This window comes from Larus michahellis, chromosome 3, assembly GCF_964199755.1.
Source record: "Larus michahellis chromosome 3, bLarMic1.1, whole genome shotgun sequence".
NCBI lineage: Eukaryota > Metazoa > Chordata > Aves > Charadriiformes > Laridae > Larus > Larus michahellis.
In genome coordinates, this window is record NC_133898.1 from 62,844,857 (window position 1) to 62,869,093 (window position 24,237).

Sequence of the window (24,237 nt, forward strand, 5' to 3'; positions counted from 1 at the left end):
TTGCAAAACCATGTACAACTGTGTTTTCAATGATCTTGGCTAATTTACACTGGAAACTCATCTGCATTAGACAAAGTATTGCCAGCAGGTTGAGAGAGGTGAACCTTTCCCTCTGTTCAGCACCGGTGAGGCCACATCTGGGGTACTGTGTCCAATTCTGGGTTACCCAGTACAAGAGAGACATGGACATACTGGAGACAGTTCACTGAAGCGACACCAAGATGAGGAAGGGACTGAAGCACCTCTCCTATGAGGAAAGTCTGAGAGAGCTGGGACTGTTCAGCCTGGAGAAGAGAAAGCTCAGGGAAATCTTCTCGATGTGTATAAGTACCTGAAGGGAGAGTCCAAAGACGACAGAGCCAGGCTCTTTCCAGCGGCACCCAGTGATGGGACTGGAGGCAACAGACAAACTAAAACACAGAAGGTTCCCTCTGAACATCAGGAAACACTTTTTTACTGTGACAGTGACCGAGCGCTGGCATAGGTTGCCCAGGGAGATTGTGGAGTTTGGAGATATTTAAAAACCATTTGGATATAGTCCTGGGCAACCAAGTCCAGGTGGCCCTGCCTGAGCAGGGGGGTTAGACCAGACGACCTCCAGAGATTTCTTCCAACCTCAACCATTCTGTAATTCTGTGAAACTGCAATACCACTTCTGGTAATTTCCAGAAAAGTACCTCTGTTTCCACTGTTCGTAAGAGCCAGGCAACGCTTTCCCGGGACAATCAATTCTTGGTATCTGTATGACTGACTGACAGAAGGTTCAGTTCAGTACCTTAACTCAGGATGGTTAGGATGCTGGAGCATGGAGAGAACATTGGTTGGTTGGATTTGTTGGGCTGTTGGGTTGTAGGGTCTTTTTTTTTTGGGGGGGTTGGGGGGGAGGGTGAAGAAATTAGCTTGTATTTAGGCAACAAGGCAGATTTTGAAAGTGTCATTGCCTAAATGCTTACAAATTCCTCTTGCTTTATAGCTGCAGTGATTTAAGTTTACTTCATTAGGCCAAGCTTATTTCACTATGCCTAGAACTTCAAGACAACCTCACCAAAGAAAGGCAGGAAAATTCAGTGTCTTAAGATGTGCCCAGGCACAACCCAAAGAAACTGAGTGCATCCATAAATTCTTCCACACCAACACGCATGAATGCATACACCAAAGTATATCCTTCCCCATTCATTTTTAAACCATGGAAAACAGGACAATAAAGACAAGCAAAAAGTCTATTTTAGAGCCTTGTTTAGACAACATCTCTGACTTTAAATCAAAGTTATTGAAGTAGATTAAATTAAAACAATTCAGTCAGTTTGGGGCTGGACTATATTACAACACAGTGCCTACAACATGACAGTTTCATCCCTCTCCTCAGAGGCAGGACCAAACTGGTCTTGGTCTAGGACTCAACACACTGCAGCTGTGTTTGGCCACATCTCTAGTACAGACTGCCGCCTCAGGGGGGTGGAGAAGAGTGGGACAAGACAGCCATATTATAATCTACTTTTATCCAGAAGTTCCAAACCAGGCCCAACCTAAATCACCAGTGAGTCAGAATCAAACATAATTAATTGAGAACATAATTTAACACCTTGGGTCTCTGCAGGGCTGCAGCACACCTTCATTAACTTGTTGCAGCGGAGTGGTCACATCTTCACAGCCAGAATTATGGCATGGTTTTAACACTTGTGTTATCGCATATGATTCCTGTCTCAGTCCAAAGTGCAAGCTAGTGTTTAACCTCCCTCCTTCCCCATCAATTATTAAATACAAATTATTCTTCTTTTCTTCAGCAAGACCAAAGGAGTAAAGGCTGTTGGCAATGCATCATCTACAAAAATAGTTAGTCTTATAATTCATTAGTGATGAAGAGACTTTCTTTTTCTTTTCATTTGACTAACCTGTGCCCAGTACCGCAGACAGGAAGGTACAAACTGTATCTGTTTAAGTGAAAAAAATATATACAACTATATTTAACATTTAAATTACTTTAAACACAACTGTTTGCATACTAACAATCTTATGTACATTCAGTTTTAAACAATACCTCTTTAATATCCTCTTCTTTTGTTAAACAAGTTTTATTTTCCTCCCAAAATACCCAATGCTACTTTAAAATTCTGGAGGGGAAAAGGTTTGAGCTATATAGAAAATAGCAAGATGTCATACAATTGTAATGTATAATAGCACATATTTTTCATAAAAACAACACATCATTCAAAAACTGAACCTCTGTAAAAGTTCTCAAAAGTCCAACAGGACTGTCTTTAAAAGCTTACTTTGGTTAACAGCAAATCATTCTTAAACAATTAAGGAAAAAAATATATATTCTTTTACCACCTCTACAGATGCATTTCCTTGGCATATTGTAGCAATCCATATATCTTTACAGATGAGCACTGCAGCTGTTCAGCACTCTTTATTTGTACTGTGATTTCAATAAAATGGATGATATATCAGATTGGATTGATTTATAATTAAATTAGTCCAACTTCCTAAGATCTCTGAATAAGAGAACTCTCTTCCTAAGACTTCCTAAGATCTCTGGATATCAGAGAAAGAATGGCAACACTAGTAATTCTTCCTCACAAGGTTGATCTCATGCAGTACTTGCAACAGCATCACTAATTTGCATGAAACTGCTGTTTCCCTGCTTATCTTTCCTGGCCAGGAGAGTAACACAACTTTTGCTGAGCTCTACATACTCTGACGCCAACCAGTTGCACCAGCCTCTGAGCATTCAGACAAATGAAGTGCCACTGGACTTAATGGTAATGCAATGATTTCCTCTGAGTCAGTATGCAGATTTCGGGTGACATGTGCCTCCATATCACTGAAATTTTACTCATTTCCAGGGGAATAAATGTTCTCAGCTTTTGGCCACAAAGAGGAACTTGATCTTTCTCTTTCTTCCCTCCTTGCACTATGAAACCCTCTGATCCATCAAAAAAAATCACAAACAAAGAAGCAAAAAATGTAAGATTCTCCAGGAAAAGAACACTGCATTAGTCACTATGCATCAGTTAAGCTGAAAAGTAGAGAAGTCTGACTGATGAGCAAAGGCACTTGGTAGCAGTCCTGTGAACAATAGTCAATGAGTCAACAATTTCAGTCTTGTGATCCAACTGACCAGCAGCGAAGGCTCTGCAGAGGAAGATTTTGTGGATGATGTAACAGAGGATTTTTTAGCACCTTCCTCTTGAAAAGGAATTGTTGCACTGTTGTGGAGGTCTGCATTCATAAAACACCTGCTGCCTCGAATATAATCCGTTCCCCTCACTAAATGCTTGTCAGACACTGGCCTTGAGAGGGGGTGTTGTGTGGAGGGGCTTTCTTCAATGATTGGGGGTATCCTTTCATTACTGAAGTACCTGCAGAGGACATCTTCACCTGTGTGAACAGAAGGAGGAAAACCAATTATTGCTGACTTCAAAACCCTCCATTAACACTTTCTATTTTTATAAAAAGATTCTGGTTACATGTCAAATTGCCCAGATTTTAGTTACCTTTCATAACACGCCTGGACATAAGCAGCTGTCAATAGATTTATGGCTTTTCACATCTTCAATATTTTTTAAGCAACACAAAGAGCAACAAAATAAATTCACACAGAGAGGGGATACCATTTGACTGTTAAATTCCAGCTTCACACACCCCAAACCCCACTAGTACAGACTACCCTCTTGCAAATCATTATCATGAGCGAGACCTAACAAACGTTCTCGTAACATGTCATTGAAGGTGCTGATACACCAGAGTTGAATCCACTTTTATCTGAGTGTAACTCCTGACTAACTTAAAAGCTACAACTATTACTCTGGACAACAGAAATTAATTTTGCAGATAAAGATGTAAGCACTTCCCTGGTTTTGACCATTGATTTGTGATGCTATCTCTTTTTTTACTCTTCCCTAGAAACCTGACCATGGCAGCTGCTGCTAGAAACACCCTACTGGGCTAGACAGGCCTTTGTTCTGATCCAGCTTACATACAAGCCTGCAACACTTAAGTACATTTCAAGTGTTAAAAAAAGCCAACACAAAAGCAAAAGCAAAACCAACCAGAAACCATACATACAAAAACCAGCCCTGCCACCTGGTGATCGTTCTGTTAGACTTGTTACTTAGCTTGTTCCTAATATCCCTCCAGGTTGGTGCTTCTTGGTTTTGCATTAAATTCATAGAATTCAGCTCCTATTTTCCCTTGAATTACACATCAGCTTTCATAACTGATTTCAAGAATAAACTAAATAGTCATCCTTTCTTATTTCCTACTCTAACAGGACTAGTAGCCTTTCAGATGCAAAAGGAGGGAGGGAGAGAGGGGCAATGGGGGAAGGAAGAAAAGCCACCCAACCTAACATCCAACATTATCAGCTTCTGTTTCTCTCCCATTCTGTGACATCTGCAGAATATGTTGTTTCCAAACAGCAGCTGCAGTAAAAAGCAACTCCTAAAAGGCCCTACATTTTCCTTTTGAGAATAAGCTTGCTTCTGCAACAGCCTTCACAGTGATCTAAACAAACAGAAAGGCTTATCAAAAAAAGCAGATTTTGAACAATATTAAATGCAGAAGAAAGGGAAAGGGATATGTGTAAGAGCAAAATGGTAGACCTGCGCTATAAAGAGACAAGTACAGGTCTGCCCCAGTCATTCTAGCCTACTTTTAACGCTCACAAGAATTCTAAGACGGGACAACAAAATTTTGAGCCCAGCACTGAACAGCCTCACTAATTTCACAACTACCATCTGGCATTCCTGCTAAAATCAACAACTGTCATCTTGGATCATTTCAGCAATATGCAAACACTAATCCTCTGTTCCTAATTTAGACACTTCCTCTCCAAAATTTCCTTGGGGTGAACTGGATGGAAGGGACAAGAAAGAGGGACAAGACCTAAACCCTTGCCTTTTCTCCCTGGTGCTCGTGGCCTGGAGAAAGGTTCTGCGGCTCCTATCCAGCTCCCATCCGCAGGCATTGACAAAGGACGAGGTTTTCCTAAAGGCAACAGAGAATGTTATGAGGAATTACATAAATTTTAGGAAACCAACTTTTAGACTGATAATTTTCTCAGTTAAGCAAAGGGAGAGATGCAGCAAAAATCAGTTAAAGCTATAGAAAAAAATATTTCAAGATACTTCCACTGGTGATATGTAAGAAAGCAATGTGCTGAGACTGAACAGCCACATTCTTGCTCATTTACAGCAGCAGTGGACATAATGACCAAAAATTATAACCAAGATACTTATGGAAGTGGCCAAACGTGGCAGCAGAGCCCAGCTGGGTGACATTCATTAAAGAAATAACAGCTTTTAAGTGAAATTATTTGAGATGTGGAATTTCATTCACATTCACAATTTGCACAGACTGCCCTCAGTATCCATCAAGACTAGCAAGCAGTTTTCTGACACAAATTATTCCAAACAGACAAAAGCGTTTATCATAACAGCAGTAATGAAAGAGGAATGAACTCACCATAGGACTGTGTTTTTTCCCGCATCTTGGCTGGTAGGATATTTGCTTCGATGGGATACCCAGGCAACTGATCCGAATCCGCAATAGTAAACCTTCGCCTTCGACTCTCCTGATCCAGAAAAGAATTGGGAGACTCGGCGCCCTTGGACCCAGGTAGTGGCTGACTGAGTTTGTTGCCTCCTCCATATACAAAACTCCCCTTTTCATCTCTGAAAGGACATTTCACTTCAGTTAGTAGCTTAAAAGAGTTTCACGCTACAGACACGAGCAGGTTTGAAATATACTTCTAGTCATTAAGTCACACTCCTGACAACTGTCATTGTGTTGCAAACAAGCTAAAAAAAATATAACCAAGTCATGTGATGGAAGACTTCATTATAAACATATTCACCAAGGAGAAAAGAAAGATACCTCCCTCATACTAATTGACTTTTAATGAGCCAGTAATTTAACACATGGAGAATTTTAGAGGTATCACCCCTGAAAAAGCTTTTGAGAAATGGGACCTTTGTGCCCTGAGGGTATCAAAGCTCACGATTCACTGCCTGTTCAGTATGCAGTTATGACAGAGGAGTGCATGCATAGGTTTATCCATCTCTGTGTAATGGCAACACCTATCGCCTCCATCCGTGGGACTACGCTTTTCAGTCATTTTAAGAGCCTAATAAATGCCACTGGATAATCACCACCTTCTCTCTCCATCCAAAAGTGAGACCCCCTTGAGAGTTTCAGTAATAAATTCATAGTGTATATACATATGATTTTTGAGCAATTTCTGCAGGAATTCCCTTCCCAGAGCAATCCTTCATTCCAAAGGCCAGAAATAGCCATTTTTAGAACCAGTCCTTGTAAGTACTTTTGGAAGAAAACCTACCCTCCAAGTTAAGATTTGTCTGGGTTTTTTCCCCCCATCCTTCCCTGTACATGCTGCAATCTTATTGCTTGAAGCAACCATCAGCCAAGTCAGGCATAAAAATACACAGCTGACTGTCTAAGCACATACATACCCCAGTATTCACTACAGCCCCCTGGCCAGCACATACCACTTTTTCCAGCTCTCCATCAAGAGCAATGCTAGAGCTCAGTGAATGGAGAGAGCTATTTATGGAGTTTCAGGGACTGAAAATTGCACGGAAGCGTGGAAGTGTTACACCACAACCGTATGTACACGGAGAGCTCTCCTACAACACCACCATGTGGAGACTGTGTTGTGGGGAGGGAAACCAGCCATCGCTCTCTGCCTCCTCAGTGTGGACCAGAGGAGGTCCATGGCAGGAAGGGAAAAGAACAGGATGATGAGGGGGGAAAAAATGAAATGACCTCACAAATGCACCACAGTTTCAAGAGAAGACAAAAACATGCAGAGGTGAAATTAAATAGCCAAACAGAAGACAAGACAACTGCCCTTTCTCCTCTTCCTGGCTGCCACAGCTTCCCACATTTGCTTTCTTTAAAAGTCAAAGTCAAGAAGTCTTCCCCTTTCCACACATCATCCAGGACAAGTTTTACAACTTGCATTGGTATTTCCTTCCTTGTCAACACAGATTCAGGTCTAAAGGCATCTGAAGCTAGATATAATTTTGTGACACTTTCCTAAATTGATAAAACAAACTGAGCACAAGCACATAATTCACTGATGTGCTTGAAATGTAACGATTTAAAGAAAATACCAGGGCATTCTGAAGTCAGCTGTTAAATCTACATACTTGTTTTTATACTAAGAAATTTGATTATTTTTAATCTTTGTTTTAAGAACTGAGCAGGCATAAACATGAAAGACAGGGAGACAGCAGATCAAGGTGGATCTAACTTCAGTAGAGACCCCATACTGAAGAAGTCCTCTCCCCCTGCTCCAGTACTGCCCTGAAGACTGCAGTAATACAACCTCTGTGTCTGTATCAGGCCTTACATGACAGGAGGCAAGATCTCCTCCTATGCGAGTCCTGTAGCAAAAGGTCAGAGTTACTATGCTGGGCTATCTACATGTAACACTAAGTGTCAGGACAGGCCAGGAAGCATGCCGCCCCCGCAAAAAACCCTTTTGTCCATCACCTTCCCATATCAGCCGCCAGGGTTCTGGCACAAGTCAACATGGACTTGAAAACAAACAAAAGCTAACCATACCATATCCCCACCCCACCTCTTTTATGTACACAGGTCTGCATTTTTATAGCTTACACCGCAAGAAAAAAAATAAAGTTGAAATAATCGACTCTCCCTTTCCTTCAGTGGAAACATTCTCGTTTTATACAGCTTGCAAGATTAAAAATTTAAGCCAAGTTCTTTTCTATCCTAACTCCCACAATAGTTACTTAACTTGCTAAAAAAAACCCAACCAAACAAAAAAAACACGCACACAAAAAACCCACACCAAAAAAAAAACAAACAGTGGAAAAAATTACAGACAAAAATGACTTCTTGCTATGTACCGTCAGATTTAAACAAAATCAAAAACGTAACCCCACAACAAAACTAGGGATGACATCCCTTCATGTTTTGGGAACAACTCTGATCTATGTGGCACACAACCTTCTAATAATAAAATCTATTACAATCCTGGTAGTTTATGCATTTAAACATAAGCTTAAGAAATTGTATGCATTTAAGCAACTAGAAGAAAGTCTGCGAGATCTGCAATTTCCTCAAGCGAATTTGCACAGAGCTCTGACAGCAAGCCAGCTCAGAAACAAGTGTTATAAAGGAGTTTTTTGTTCAGTAGTGCATATTTATTTGCATACCGAGGAGAATACGGAACAGCTGGTGGAGGTGGTATGTACAGATCCAAAATGGCTGGCTTCTCTTTTTTCAGTGAGGTATCCATGGTGCTTTCTGGTGACTGGGTTGAAGTTGGCAGAGGGCTGGTCTGAAATGTTAGACAGCTATCAAACATCTGAGCACTGATTTATCGTTCACAAAAAGATAATTCAATAATCAATAGTACTGTTTCAACCCCTAGTGAACTATTTCTGTGCTTCATGAACACATTAAAAACTCTTAGCATTTACATTTTCCTTCACCCCCAGTTTAGGCTAGCTTTGCAGTCCCTCCTACAGAAATTCCATCACAGGTAATGCATTGCTCAAGAATATTTTGCTCTTTCCGGTTCTATTTTTCCTGCAAATTCCATAGACAGAAAAAGCAATAGAGACAAACCCCCTTCTATTTTTAGATCCATTAAAAGTATGCAATTTGTTAAATACAGATAGGATCTGCAACACTTACAAAGCCAGCTCACACTACCCTTATTCTATACAATCCAAGGGCGGGAGCACGGGCACAGGCAGGAATGTGGTAAAGTTCACCACAAATTGCATCAAGTGATATAACTAGGGTAAGGGAAGCAAAGGAAAAATATATTTGGTATCGCTCATCTGAGCAAGTCTGACATTTAGCTCTCTGTGGCTCGCACTTGTATGTTCCCAGTATCTTGCCAGGCTCCTGTCTGCCTCTAGGAGAGCAAAGGCTTGAAGGACCCTTTTAGCTTTGTCAGGCAAGAGAACTGCATCCTCCCCTTTTTGTCAAGGACCTGCCCAGGCCTTCACTCTGGCCACTCAGTTAATGGCACCCGTGCACAAGCATCTGCCTCTTAAGCGTGCATCCTCTACCCAGTTTGAGAGAAATCTGCTTGCCTCAAGACTTGCAATAGCCACTGGTATTTCACAGGTTGATAAGTTTTCCTCACAGCTGTAGTCACTTGTGTCAGAACAGAAGTAGAAATGGGAATTCTCCTTGGTTTTCTTTATTTCAGGTAATCAGTTTAGAGTCAATTTGGTTATTTCCTCCTGTAGGCATTAAGCCGTAAGCTTCCTAATACAACATGTCATTCCTCAACATAGTTATTTGATGTATTAACTTCATGTTCTCTGTCTGCTCATTACCTAATCTGAATTGCCCAACAACCAAATCTTTATTTAAATAAGTACTTTGTATAACTTCTTGAAAAAACACTCACTCTTTCCCATCCTTCACCAGGCTAAAAAGAGGACAAATATACAGAATAATCTAAGTTATTTCGGCAAAAACATAATACTCTGCTTAACAGAGGAAGCATTTATTACTCTATGCTGATGAATTCCATACGTATCAGCAGTTTTGCCTCAGATAAGTTCTCCCAGTGGCATGCTGACTGATTAAAATGCTCAACACACCTAGTCCCTTTGTGTACCGAGAGGGCACTATCGAGGGTAACAAAACAAAACAAAAACAGGAACATTTTCCCTTTCATCTAAGAACCAGAAGAGGACAGAGCCATTTCACTTAACCTTTCTTGACCTATACTTAAACATGAGTCCCTGGGAGCATTTCTGGTATTTCTCTTTTTCATGTTGCAACCAAGGCATTCCCATCCCGATGTTACAGTTGAGCTGGCAGCCTCTCACCTGGACCAAGGGTGGTTTCCAGCGCAGGTTCTTTAGTGGAGCAGGAGTGAAATGGAAAGAGCCGGTGGGACGTTTCTTAAGCAGCAGCCTAACTCCAGCAGGATTCTCTCGCAACTTTGCCACCAGGTTTTTTAGTTGCCATCCAACCTGGAAGAGAATAAAGACATCTTTTATCTAGCATTGCTTTTCTGAAAGCAAACAAACAAGAAAAAAACTAAATCCCCCAAGTCAAACTGTCTGTTTTAACATGAACTTAATGAGAGAAGAGAGACCCAAAAAAGCCAGAATGCAGGAAAAAAAAATTGGAAAGCTTCTTTTTTGGAAGGATCATCTTTGTTTTGTTTCAAAAAAAGATCTCTAAGCTGTAAATTAAACTTTGAGGTATTAAGTAATGCTCTTTATACCTCAGCTCCAGTCCTAAAAGGATGCATAGATGTGGTCAAATTAAGTAACACAGGGATTCACAGTGAACAACTACTGTCATGTTTCTTTCTCACATTGAAAGGCATTGCTTACCTTCGCTAAGCAAAAATGTCATTTTTTCCATCTACGTTCCCAGATGCAAACGATTTGACAAATACTTGAGTGTTTTAAAGCGGTTTTTATCTGCATGCCAGTAGATTTTAACAATGCATTTTAAATCAGGCCTTAAATATAACAGGTGATGCAGACAGTGTTTAAACACAGAATATTGCATATTTATTTTATCAAAACACCGCAAAGAAATAATTTCAAATCCAAGTAAAATTTGTCTTGAAAGCAAAATGTTAAAAAGCCTCAAAGACTTCAACAGGAAAATACTAGAACCGTCTCCTGACCTCATCCATTCAAAATGTGTGGGGAGTGAACTTTGCAGAGCAAGTTTAAGGGAAGATAAACGTAAACCTGTTTATTACTAACCACAGTTTGCCGATTAACCTGGATCACTTCATCACCAGCATGAATCTTCTGAGAACGATCAGCAGGGGACTATAAAGAAGAAAACAAGAGGCATGTACTTCAGCAGGTTTTCCTCCCTCCCATAACAACCCTCACCAAGCTAAGTCAAAGGCTGTATCTATAACGAGGAGCAGCGATGAAAATTTTTGCAGAGATAGATCACACATTACATCGTTGAGAATGTAATGATGACTTGAGAAATGCAAAACAAATACAACTTACGATTTATTTTTTACACTGGGGGAACTAGAGGGAAAGGGAGAAGGCATAGCCTACAACTGTCACAAGCCAAATTGTACCTAAGTCATGGGACGGTCTCTGCTGTCCTTTTGCCTCCAGTTTGTGCTGTAGTTTCAGACAGCCGTGTGAGAGGACTGAAAAGAAGACTTCACTCCTAAAACAACAACTCTCTTAAACTTAGCTTTTAAATAAGCGTATACTGATTCTAAAAAAAAATACACTAAGATTTTGAAGGTACAGAACAAAGGACCAAAAACCCTCCAACCCACAAAATCAATCTATTTGACTTTCCCTTTTTGTTTCCTAATCTAAATAAGAGATACCAACTTTAATGTGGAATTACCTGCCTGCATCATCAAGGTTAACAGATAAAATGTATGCTTGCACACATCAAGTGTGTGTAGACAGGTAGGAAACCATTAGCAAGGAACAGCTAAATGTGTCAATATTTATTTAGATTTATCTACAGCTGGTGCCACACACCAGCTACCACTGCAGTTATTGAAACTGGTTTCACTGCTATTAACACACCAACTCTGACCAGCCTTGACAACACCCAAAGTGCACGGGCATACTACCTTGGTATATTGCACCCTGATCACGGGGCAACTTCTCCTCCCACTCCACCCACCCCATGAGTAACCACCTGGCACCAGGCCAGTCTTCCTAATGACTTCAGAACTAAGCACTTCGATTAAGGACTCCCTTCTCCTCATCATCACACCTTCAGAGGCTCAAGTAACTTTTTTATTAGGAGGAAGTGTAGGAATAAACAGTGCAACAAGTGAAGACAACATGGGGGAATTTGTGGGAGGCTCCAGCTATCATGAGTAACCCCATTTCTTCATTGTCTTCTCACTTCCTCTGAGAGGAAATGCTTCTGTGGAAGGCTGCATATATATGAGTCAACCAAGATCAGGAAAAAATGCTGGGCCAAAGTCAAGTTCGTGAAAAACAAAGCTCATTTCAAGCTGTCCTTTGGGCGATCAACAGCCTGTCTGGAGGAGGGTGGGGGACCCTTACACAGAGGAGTCCTACAACAAGTGCCAGCAAGCACAGCAGACACTGCAATCGCATTGTGAGAACACAGAAAAGAGCAAAGTTTAGATCTAGGTGAACGTGACGCAGGAAGTCACAAGTAGGAGGTACAAATTAGGAATCCTCTTGGCTGAACGGTATCAAATGCACAGACTTCCCCAGTCCTTCCAATGTACAGTACTGTTAATTTTGGCGTGCAATTCCACTGTATTCCAAGTCACCAGCTTCTGGGGATAGCTACTAAAATATCATTTCAAACCTAGCAAGAAAATTGAGCTAAGACCCAGCCTGATCCCATGCCACCAGAAAGACCGGTTGTTTGCAGCTCTGTCACTTCTCAAGCTTTGCTGCTCCAAAGGAAAGAGCTTCCCCAAAGGAAGAGCTAGTGTTGAAGAGCCAGTACTCCAAAAAAAAAAAAAAAAAAAAAAAAAAAGGTGGAAGCTTAGGTCAACACTCAAAGCTATAGAAGCAATACAGCCCCAACTCCTGGCCTCCAAAATGAGATCTAGATGCACAGGGAGTTTGGCGGCAGTCAGTGTTGGATTCTTTCACATTTATCAGATGTTGCAATTGGTGATAAAGTGGCCTCGGTCTATGTTTCAGACCCCATACAGAGTTATGCCAGGGCAATAGCATAAAAGCTATACAAGCTTTTGGTTTTCACTCTGAACTGCAAGCACAGATTTCCACCCACTCCTCCCTGGCCCCTGGATTTGGCAGGGGTACAACTAGAACCACTGGCTCTTTCCTATTCACAAAAAAAAAAAAAAAAGAAAAAGAAAAAAGGCATTGCTGCAGCAGCCAAGTTCCTCTACTCCTTTTTCTTTCAGCCACTGCTCGTGTAGCATGCCATGTCTGACAACACCACAGACTCAGCTGCTGGCCAGAGGTCCACTGCAATAACTGCCCATGAAAGTCTCAGCTACAGAGAACTCACAGTGTCAGAATAAAGCAAGCAACCATATGCAGCAAAAAATACAGTTGCCTATCATGCCAACCATTTCCTTCCAACAGACCACTCTTAAAGTCTTACTTTTTCATAGTCTTTTTACAGTGCAAGGTAATTTTGTCACTGGACAGCTCATTGATTTCATTACTCATTACTGAATTTAGCACACTACCACCTAAGTGTTCCCATTAGGGCAGATTGCCTTTGCCAGCAGAGAGCAAATACATTCAAGACTTTGTTAAGCAAGATACCACAAGCGCTCAGAACAACAGATACAGTAACTTATTAAAGCAATTATTTTAATGCCAAGCATTTGAACTAGCTTGTGTACTTGCAGAAACTGGTTTAATTAGACTAACAGTGAAACATACAGACACAAATATTTACAAATTGTGGATAAACAAATGATGCATCAAAGTATTTAAAGTAGTAGTATCAGGGAAAAACAGTAAAAAAGTCAAACTAACTCAAAGCTACTCCCATATAGCCTGAGTTAATCTACATTTACTTCACTTACATTCTCTGTAGTTCCAGTAATTACATGTAATCCATCATAAGTTGATTTGATGTACATTCCCTAAATGTAAGCAGAAAATGAAAAACAAGTTTAAAGGCAAAAAACCACATAACTTATCTGATTAAACAACTGCTGGCAACAGACTCAAAACATTATTAAAAACACTTAACAATTCACACATTTGCCCTAGAAAAGTGTGTGGTCTAATATCACAACATTCTAAACCTCTCCACAGATCACTTCTACTGTAATTAATTATAATATTTATGATGACTTGAAAAAACTAATATATGGAATGCAATTTAGAAACACTGTCTTAGTTGGTAATACCTGGGCTTGCTGCCTTGTTGGTCTTTGGCCTTGAAGAAAACTTTATTTCTTTACTGCCCTGTCTGCACTAGAGAATTACAGGTTTTACTAGATGGTCATCAGCTCTCTCTCCATACAAAGCACACTTACAGCTGGGCTACAAATATTGCCTACATGTTCTTCTACAATTTCTCTTGGCAAGTCAATATACAGACTGCCTTGTAACCACAGTGCTGACATAAGCAATGAAAGTTCTGGCAGAACTAAGTATTTGTGGCTGTATTTGTTAATGCTTGGTATAAATGCAAGGAAAAATACAGATGAAGTAGGTGTTGACCATATGAACACCAAATTAAAAATCACCAACAGTCTATTAACTAGTAATTGCACAGATTTCCCCACAAGATGTGACCAGTACATTGGTTTCACCGTTTATGAACAAACACATCTCTACTTTTCCTACCTACGTCTGTTGTTAGAAGCATTCACACTGAGCTGTACACAACTAGATGTTATTCAGCAGTCTTAGGCAGCTTTATCTGCCTGAAGTTACCACACATGGTTAGAAGTACAAGGCAAAATACAATATTTTTTTGCCCCTTCCTCTCCAGCCAATTCCCTTCCCTGTTTGCTTGTTGGTATCCAGTTGTGTGCACCTATGTCCTCATTTCTCACTTGGTCCAAGCTAGGCTGACTCTGCTTCATTGTAGCTTGTGCATTAACAAAGAAGAATGCACTCAGTCAAATCCAGTGGCCTAGGTAAAACTACATAGCACAGTAAGACTGTAAACCTTCCTCTAAAAGCGTTCCTCTCTTCTGCCTTTGAGACCAGGAGGTCTTTACATTTAAGAATTTAAATTCCCTCCAACTCATTCTAATATGCCTGTTCCCCAGCCAGAAAATCCACCAAGATTTCAAACTCAGTTTCTCATAACCTGCACTCAGCTAAGCAGCATTCACTGAACAAACTAGATTCAGTAATATTACACAACCTCGGAACATTTAAAAGGATTTCTCGTATTCCTGGTAACAGCAACCCTCAAAAACCATCAAGTTCTTCACAATCTTGCTATAAACGCACACAAATACGTGTCTTTTAGAAACGCAAACACCATTTCTCATTACCTTCTCCCTCCCCTGCCCGAAAAACAGGTGGTTAAGGTAACCTGCGAAAATAAAATGTCTGATTTCACAAGCATCTGTAAATGCCCCAATAACCTGGTTAAGAAACAAACCTGCAACACTTCATCAAAAGTTATATTTGGGATCAAGCATATTAACATGCATACCCATCTCTGGCAGGCGCTCCAGCACACCAACTGACAATTAACCTTCAGAGCTTCTCCCCATGCCTCTTTCCGTTCCCCATAGGATATTAGTAGTTTTGAAATATCTTGCTATACACACACACACGCAGCGGCTCACAAGACTACCTATTAAACACTGGGACATCAGGACACTCCAGAATCAGTTCTTACCAGGCCTTCCCCGGGTTTAATGTTGGTTAAATGAACCTCCTCCAGACACGCACACTGGCTCATCAATGGATCTGTAGTTGATCGGATGGCTTTATCGCAAATGCCATTTAAAGTCTTGGCCTACAATGAGAACAGACAAAAAACAGTTACAAAATTTCTCTCCTGACTTCTTCCTCTATCATTTTTCAAAAATGGAAGTGAAATTAGTTCTAAAACTTGTCCCACTAATAAAGCATAGTTAAGAATTGAAAAATTGTTTGTACAGATCTATTTTACACCATTAGTGCCACTTCATCATCGCCAACAGAGGCCAACACATCCTCTGTTTAAAAAAATAAATGCACAAAACATAGCAAAGTAATGGGTTTGGGGGTTTGTTTGCTTTAACCAAAATATAATCCATTAAAATACTGAAACATTTTGATGATTCCTTGTGGGACCAACTGACAGTTTTTCACTTTGTGCTTTATTTCTGCTATGAGAACAAAATTGGCCATGTGTCATTAAAAAAAAAAAAAAGATGCTGGCCACTGACTTATCTGCACAAATCTTTACAGTATAAGGTAGGACATCTAGCACTTAAAGCATTTCAGCATTACTTCTTTCCACTGTGCCTCTGAGCTGACCTCTTCTGGAATGCTTACGAAAGCAAGGGTCATATTTCCTTTTGACCAAAACATAACTGATCCTAAGCCAACGTCATAACTAAAGGCAAATTCTGACTTTTTGTGTGAGCATGGCAGTAAAGTCAGAGGCAGAATGGCTTTGTCTTGTAGAACTTCTAACTAGAAGCATAGCGAATTAATCAGAAGGGGGAAAAAAAAAAAATAAAATCACAGTCACAAATCTGTGCTGTCCCTACACTCATAAATTTCACTAATGCCCCACAGTATGTTCTGGGTCTTGACATTAACTGAAGCAATGCTGAAATTCAAAGTAGGTTACAAAAGCTTAAAGGAGAGGGGAGGGAGGATTAGTATACAGTACAGTAGTTAGTTATACACAATCTGGGAATCAGCACTGTAAGCCACCTTTCACAGGGGTTTAAATCCTTCGAAGTGGATATATATAATTACAGGGTGGGGGGAGCTGTCTTGTAGGAAGACATTCGTTTGGATTACAATGGTCCCTGGAAACAATAGTTCCAACGTTTTTTGTTTTATTTTGTTTTACATGAGATTTATAGAGCAGCAATAAAATAAATCAAAACAATGCTTAAGTGTGAATGCGAGGAACTGCTCAAACAAGGGAACTCCAAACAACAATACCTACTTCCAAAGTGGGTGTGCACAAATGGAAAAAGAAAGATGCAAAAAACTCCCTTTTACGTGGTCTCATTATTTACGGACAAAATTATTTTTAGTTATTGTGCTACTAAATTCCTAAGCATCTATGAGCTAGCGGAAGGCCTTATCAAAGACCACAGCCTGGTTCATGTCAAAAGCAGGAAGCGATGATTAACTGTTACAAAATATAAAAAGCATTCCATTACGCTCCTCATTTGGTCACAAGCCTGCTTCAAACAGCCCTGAAAACTCAGATCTTTCAAGCTCAAGTACAATCAGAGACCAAACTTCGGTTCTGTGGCAGGGCAGTTCTTTTACATGAAGCAGCTTTATAAGGCATGGTGTATGCTTATGAAGGCACTAAGTACACGTCGCAGGCATAATTGGTTTATTTAGCCTATGAACTTTCTACAGTACTACCCTTCCCTTGAAAATTTGAGGTCTAGATTCTCTTGGGGAAAAAAAAAAAATAGCTCTGCAATGAAGCTTCAAGGAATACTTGACTCCCATCTGTTACAATTTCATTGCTTTTCTCTACAGTAAAGAATATTCACAAAATGGCCCATAACAATGTTTACTAGCATGATATGCTTATATGTCTCAGATTGAAAGTTGTTGTCAGTACAGTCACCATAGAAGTCACCAAAATAAATGTGAGTGCAGGCAGCTGAGTTTTAACAGAAACGTGTACTTACTACAGTCTGAACTTTATCTTCCATGTCAGCCACAGTGCAGTCCTAAAAACAAACCAAAAACACAAGCCCTACGTTAACCAACAAACGTATAAACACATCATCTCTGAAAACACTGCAAAACTGCCACTTTAACCTCAAACTGAAATAGAGATATTTATGCTGCAGGGATTAATCAGATTAGTTTCACCCAGTAGGGCTCAAATGTACTGTTAAACAACTATTTTCTGGCCCTGGTAGAAAGCAATAATAAACCTTGAAAACTAAGAGAACATGGGATTCAATTACAGCAGCAAATTCTTCCAGAAAAGCAGAACCCTGCACAATAAAACTAGACTCTTAGAAGGCCAGGAACATGAGCTTGCCTTACACCGATAAACCCTTACTCGGGCACTCCTCTGTCCCAGGCACCAAAATGGATCTAAAACACATTGTTAAAAACAGCAAGGAAAGTGATTTTTAAAAATATGCTATCGATGACATTCCTGAGGGCCAGAAGACTGCATACAAAGCATTATTTACACAGCCCAGGTACAAAAGTCTTTGAACTGAAACAAGTTCACGTAACAGACTACAGAAGTCATCATTGTTTTCTGCAAGAACAGCTCAAATACAGAATGGTATTAGATTCTCAGATTAAAAAGTTAAAACAGCAAGTAAATAATGTAACAAGATTTACAATATCTATAAGGAGAAAAACCCCAACCCCCACGCATTTAAACAAGTTTAATGATATTTGCCATTGACATCTCAACCTGCATAACTACCACACAACGCCCAAGAGATGCATCCAGGAGCTGTGAAGTGGTTCCATATTTCTAACCATCCTCAACACTTCTGTCCCTTCCTAGGTCTAGTCTGTGCTTTTTAAATACAGAAAACCAAAAAAAAACGTCCTCCAGATACAGACACACCAGGGATATATAAAACAGCTCAGCTATGTTCTCTCTTATGTTTTCATAAGTCTTAACACCTTGTTCACTGTTTTAATGGCCACCAAGGAACTGAGCTCACGCTTTTTACATTCTGTCACCAAAGGCTTCAAGACTTTTCCTGAACACTACTACAAAGTTTAGACTCCATCGTTGTGCATCAGCATAATTTTTCTCTGCTAAATTCATCTGTGTGAATCAATAGTGAATGTCACCTATCATCATGCAGCCCAGTTGCTCAACATTGCAAAGTCCTTTCACTCCATTTCTATTTACACTGATTTTTATGGCAAACTTTAAGGTTAAAATAATACTTTAAGAAACAGTGGAGTAAACTCTGTTCCTTGTATCTATATAGCTGTCATTAAAGTGAACTGGAATCTTACTGCATTCCTCCATTGCTTTATTATTCACCCACTTTTACACATCATTACCAATTATGCGGTGCAGCATTGGTTCCCCAAGAGCCACACTGGTCTTTTCTCCACTATGAGAACTGACCATTTATTCCTACACTCAGTTCCCTAATAAGAAATACTTCTGAAGTCTAAAAACTCACCTAAAGATTTTTTTAGTTGTATTTATCTCTTCCATGTCAGTAGACTCCGTCGGATCATTCCAATGTATCTGCAGTGTCCCAGTACAAAACAGCGTCGATTCTTCCCCCATTAATGCTTTTTCTCTTATGTACCAATCCCATTCTTTACTATAGCTCATATCAATTTGGCAGAGCAGTACTCTAACGCTTTTTAAGAGGCTGGGGTTGTATTCACCAACTTCCATTCCCCTGCCATCAAAGGCTGATTTAACGGACAGATTAGGCACCATTTTTAGTAGTTTTATTAATACAGTTCAGCAATCTCATATCTCAGTTCCTGTAGCACTCTTGGGTGAACACCATCTGCTGCTAGAAATACTTACTGTTCTACTTCACAATCTGTTAAGTCTGTAGCTGTAAATCACTGACTTTCTGCAATTGCACACACACAGCGCCCAAACAAGAAGGGCATTCAGCAGCAAGCCAAACTTCTGCGCCTTTGAACTTATAATACCCAGACACTATCCTTTCACAATGATCCAACTGATATAATTGGGTATCACCATAGCTTGACGATTCACAGGATGTTTCTGTCCTTTGACATCATTCCCCCAAAACGGGGAGAGAATCACCCATGTCACAGGAAGTGACTCTTCAGAGTTCAAACAACATAGGGCCACAGATTAATGGCTATGAGCAAGTTCGGCAGGAGCTGACGCCTGCACACCGTGTTTCACAGCCAAAAGAGTGGCCCACTGTCAGAATGGTTTCAAAGACAGGCAGTATTATTCAGAAAGCAAAATGATGTCATTTGCCAAGACTGCCACAGTTGTTACGTGTTCTTTTAGTGTTACCAATATGAGTGCTCATCACACAGCAGATAAATGGGAAGTTTCGAAACAAAACACTGATCTCATGCTATGGGCAGAAGCCGCCTAGTTAGTAGGATTTGTATCATAAAGGTGGCAGCTCTTTCCGTTTCACGCAGCATTTCCCATCTGATGGCTCAAACGCTCTGTATGGGACAAGACCTAAGGAGTTTGCAAGCATGGGTATAATAACCAACGGAGTCATATTTTTGTTTAGAGTTAGCACTGATAACTGTTTTTCAACATGTTGTTTGGAACTTGAAAAATCTTAAAATTCAGACCAACTGTTTCAAAAACTAACCCTCTTCTGATTAAAGCTCAAGAAAATATGGGTAGCCTTTAAACCACTGTCAGCAATAGCAAAATTGGAAATTGGGGGGAGGGGGGGGGACACGACACAACATGACTAAGAAAAATGGACAACTGAAACTGACGTTCAAAGCTTTCATTTCCAGATCTGCCTTCCAACTAGAACTCTGCACGCAGAAAGCACATTACTTCTCCAAACACCCCCCTTCCTTCCCTTTTGGAAAGCAAAGAGGAAAAGAAGTCAGCTGACCTTCTGAACAGTAGTAGTGAGATCCAAGCAGAGCTGAATGATTCTGTTCTTCATTGATGAAAAGTCAGCAATACCTGTAAATGGGGTCCTGAAAAAGAGAAAATCCCCCTTAGATTGAAGGGACCAAATCTTCTCCTATCCTACCTTATCAGTGAGGAATAGCATGTGAGAGCAAGAGCTGTAATTCTGACATCCACACAAGTGTGAGGACACAGTTTTACAACAAAAATACTCCTGACTGCATAGTGCCTCTCCATCCTTGCGCCAAAATTGGTGAATATCTAGCCTTTCGGTAAGCAAGTTCAGAGAGCAAAGCCAGAAGAAACTGTCAGTTTTCCAAACTACACTTCTCTCAGCTGCATGCTCAAATCAGATCACACTGACTGTGTTGTAAAAATTACACCCTTGGGTTTGCCAGCGAGTATATTTCTACCTTCCAAGTCTTTGGCTACTAAGGTCAGACTGGAGAGGGAAAAAAAAAAAAAAAAAACGTTCTCTAGAAGAAGAAAAGTGGATTTTCACATTTTAGAGAGAGGTGCAGTGAGGCTCAGTCTTAGAAAAGGATCATTATATGTAGGGCAGCTTTAGAGTCTCACCTCAGACCCTCCCGACAGCTGAAAGGGCCGGAAGGGGCGTTCAGAAGCAACCCCAGCAGGTCTGGAACTAGACAAGCCAGCCATCTTGCTGACAGTGAGTTGCAGAAGAAATTTAGAGCAAACTGCCAGCAACAGGGTGAGGGGAAGGGAACAGGCGAGAGGCACAAGCTGTTAATGTCACTGCCTGGACACAGAATGGACTCCTTGCTGGAGAAAGGGGATATTGAAGGATAAAAGCTCTCCTTGCTGCCAGTCCCTCTGCAGCTCTCCTCCTAACCTTCCTTCTCAGGAAAGCTGGCAAGGGGCTTGAGAATTCACGTTCATCTCTTATCACGGACAGCATCCCTGCCAGCATCCGACTGGCCCTGTTGCCTGTTTGCTTCCGCTGCAGCTGTCACAAAACAACTCTGGCTCTTGCCAGGAAAAAAAAAAAAAGGGGGGGGGGGATTAAAAAAAAAAAACAAAAAAACACCACCAAAAAAAAACAGGCAGAAGGAGAGTCTCTCCCATGGCTCAGTTTTCAAATCACAGAGCTAAGGCCACGATTTCAGCAGAACATTACAAATTCCTTTAGAAAGGGACCTGCCAGTGACAAGTAATTTAGAAAGTGGGAAGGGGAGAGGAGGAACATGTATGAATGTATGAGAAACTGACCCGAATGGGAAGACTTCCACTTTCATAATACCAGTTTGGATGCAATGTAAACAGTTTCCCTGGTTTTCACACGAGTGGAAGTGCAAGAGTAGATATCACAGATTAAATTTGTCCACTACAGGCCTTCTGGCAACACCAAAAAAGGTGTGAGCAAGATCAAGAAAATCTTTACACCCAAGCATCTAGAAATTGCCCTACAAGGAGATGCAATTCATCATAGCAGTAAATTAAAGTATAAAGATTTTATTCTTACCTGTCCAACCACGCAAGCAAGGCTTTAGCAGCACCAATAAGCTCTACCACAGAAGTAAGGAATTCATTGGGGGGCTTGCGAGAGGTATTTCCATCATAATTTGAACTTTTTCTACGGCTGCTAATGTAATTCTGCAGATTGTTGGATGACGCTCGCAGCTTGAGAACCAGGTTCTTCATATTGTCTGTTTCAAGGCCATAGTTCTGCAAGGAATATTATTAAGCTTGATAAATCTCCCTACTGAGTCCTCCTAGTTATTATACCACAAGTTACAAATTCATATGGGATGAAAGATCTGAGGATTTGTCCAATTTTTTTCTGGTTTTTGGAAAAAATGCCATCTGAGATTTGTTCTACATTACAGCCTCTAAAGAATAATTTGTGGGTGCCAAACCCCCTCAGTTTCTGATATTAATGAGATTTGAGGATACTTTTCAACCAGAATGAAGTCCCAATATCCGATCAGATATCACTTACCTTCAAAATGTAGTTGGAGTAACAGGATTGCATTGTTTTTCTTTTTGTTAAAGGAATGCAAATGCTGTTTTTTCTTAAAATGTTTTCTATACTGCAGAACATAAACACTGAAGTAATATTTCATTCACAACTAAAGATAAATTTAATCTGGCAAGAGATAAAAAACATCAACTGGAAGCAAATGTAATTTCACAGTCAAAAGCTGGAATAAATATTTGGATCACAAGTTTTCAGTAACTGTGCTCTTTGATTGGAGCAGTGCAATTATTTGCAAGTTTGTGCTGCATTAACACTACACATCGTAATTAAAATGCCCTATTTTTCATTCAACGGCTTCTTTACAAAAATTTTTGAAACCAAAAAAAAAAAATCTGTAAGTCCTGCCTGTAAGTTCAACTTTATAAATTCAAACACAACCAAACCACGCTCTGCACGATTAAAACCCAATTGTGTTAAGCATCACACTGGTCATCTCATTCCAAACATGTCAGCAATGCTATACTGTATCTGTTCCGAAGGCAACTCAATTTTGTAATCAAGATTTTCTTTTTGCTGTCAGTGTACAAATGTGTGAATTTTGTGGTAATATGTTGCTGAGCATCTTTGCTTTTGAGTTATCCCACCTTGCAAAACCTCTGTGGGCATCTTCTGAAAGTTAAGTCCCAGGCAACGCTTAGCTCTTTTAGAGTGAAAATTTCTACTTTTCTTAAAAAAAAAAACCCAAAACAAACAAACAAAAAAACCAAACCACACAACAAAAACCAAAACACCACCACACACCACAAAACCCACCAAAACAAACTCCCCCACGCAAAAATACAAAAAAGCCCCTGCCTTTCCCTATTCTCTTGCTGCTGCAGATGCTTGTCACCAACCTCCAAATTCCATAGTTTAGCCAGTTATACTACCTACTCTCTCCTTTCCACCTCAAAAAAAACTAAAGCAACTGAAGCAAATCTTAATTCCATTCAATTCCAAGCTTCCACGGGTTCCCAATGCCTCCACTCAGGATCACAGCATCACCCAGGCTGGAGGGGAGCTCAGGAGCTTTCAGTCCAACCTCCTGCTCACAGCAGGCTCAGCTGTTAGCTCAGACCAGCTTGTTCAGGGCTTTATCCTGTCAGGTCTTGAAAACCTCTAAAGACAGAGACTGCACAACCTTTCTGGGCAACCTGATCCACCATCTGACTGTTGTCAGTATGAGAAAGTGTTTCCTTAAACCCAGCCTGAACCTCTCAACTGCTGCTCGTCTCTCATCTTCCTGCCATGCACCACCATGAACAGCCCAGCTTCATCACCCTGCCAACCCTGTCCCCCACAACAAGTAGTTGCTCAGGATCTGCCATTAGGCCTCCCTGAAGCCATCTCTTCCACAGGCTGAAGAAGTCACAGTCCCTTAGTCTCTCCTCACAGGTGAGTACTCCAGCCCTGACCAACCTGGTGGCCCTCCACTGAGCTTGCTCTGGTTTGTCCATGTCTTTCCTGTACTTTGGGATAGGGGGCACACGTAGACTAACAAGTGATAAGTAAAGGGCAATAATCACTTCCCTCCCTCTCCTGGCCATGCTCCCAATTCATACAGCGCAGGATGCCGCTGACTTCTTTGCTGCTGGGGAATACTGCTGGCTTGTGGCTCCATTCCCTCCACGGTCAGACATCCATAAAACAGGATGGAGTATCTTAGATTAAGTCATTAACAAAAGACGAAGCAGAATCTTTGCCCCAAAAGAAACCCACCAGTGCATGGAGAGATTGCAGCTGCTCAGCGCTACCTCCTGTGGATAAGATCCCAGTGGGTGGAAGTTACATAAGTGCCTCCCTCCTTCCCCTGAGGGCTCTTGGCAAGGAAGTACCCTTAAAGTGCAGCCAGGAGTAGGGGTTGAGAGGATATATCCAATTAAAAAAAATGCCACTGTTGCAACAGCAAAGGATATCCTTAAATTTTCCAGGATCACAGAGAGGGAAAGAGTTGGATTACTAAACAACGTTAAAGTACTTGCAGACTGTCACGTGTGAACTTACCACTTCTTAATTTTAACAAAAAACCCAACACCAACAACACACAA

The 24,237-nt window shown here is 40.7% G+C and overlaps 1 protein-coding gene across 1 annotated transcript in view; it reads right to left on the bottom strand.

Moving 5' to 3' along the window:
* Positions 1-867: 867 nt before the first annotated feature.
* The window catches only part of CNKSR3 (CNKSR family member 3), a 61,690-nt gene continuing 38,320 nt past the window's right edge, over positions 868-24,237 (bottom strand). Inside the window, exons 3-13 of the mRNA XM_074580455.1 lie at positions 21,695-21,897; positions 20,192-20,279; positions 17,297-17,338; positions 15,316-15,435; positions 13,529-13,588; positions 10,746-10,814; positions 9,846-9,992; positions 8,205-8,329; positions 5,467-5,675; positions 4,900-4,989; positions 868-3,381 (exon numbers count right to left, since the gene is read on the bottom strand). Coding sequence (XP_074436556.1) covers positions 3,083-3,381; positions 4,900-4,989; positions 5,467-5,675; positions 8,205-8,329; positions 9,846-9,992; positions 10,746-10,814; positions 13,529-13,588; positions 15,316-15,435; positions 17,297-17,338; positions 20,192-20,279; positions 21,695-21,897 — 1,452 coding nt within the window. The 3' untranslated portion in view covers positions 868-3,082. The remainder of the gene's footprint in view (positions 3,382-4,899; positions 4,990-5,466; positions 5,676-8,204; positions 8,330-9,845; positions 9,993-10,745; positions 10,815-13,528; positions 13,589-15,315; positions 15,436-17,296; positions 17,339-20,191; positions 20,280-21,694; positions 21,898-24,237) is intronic.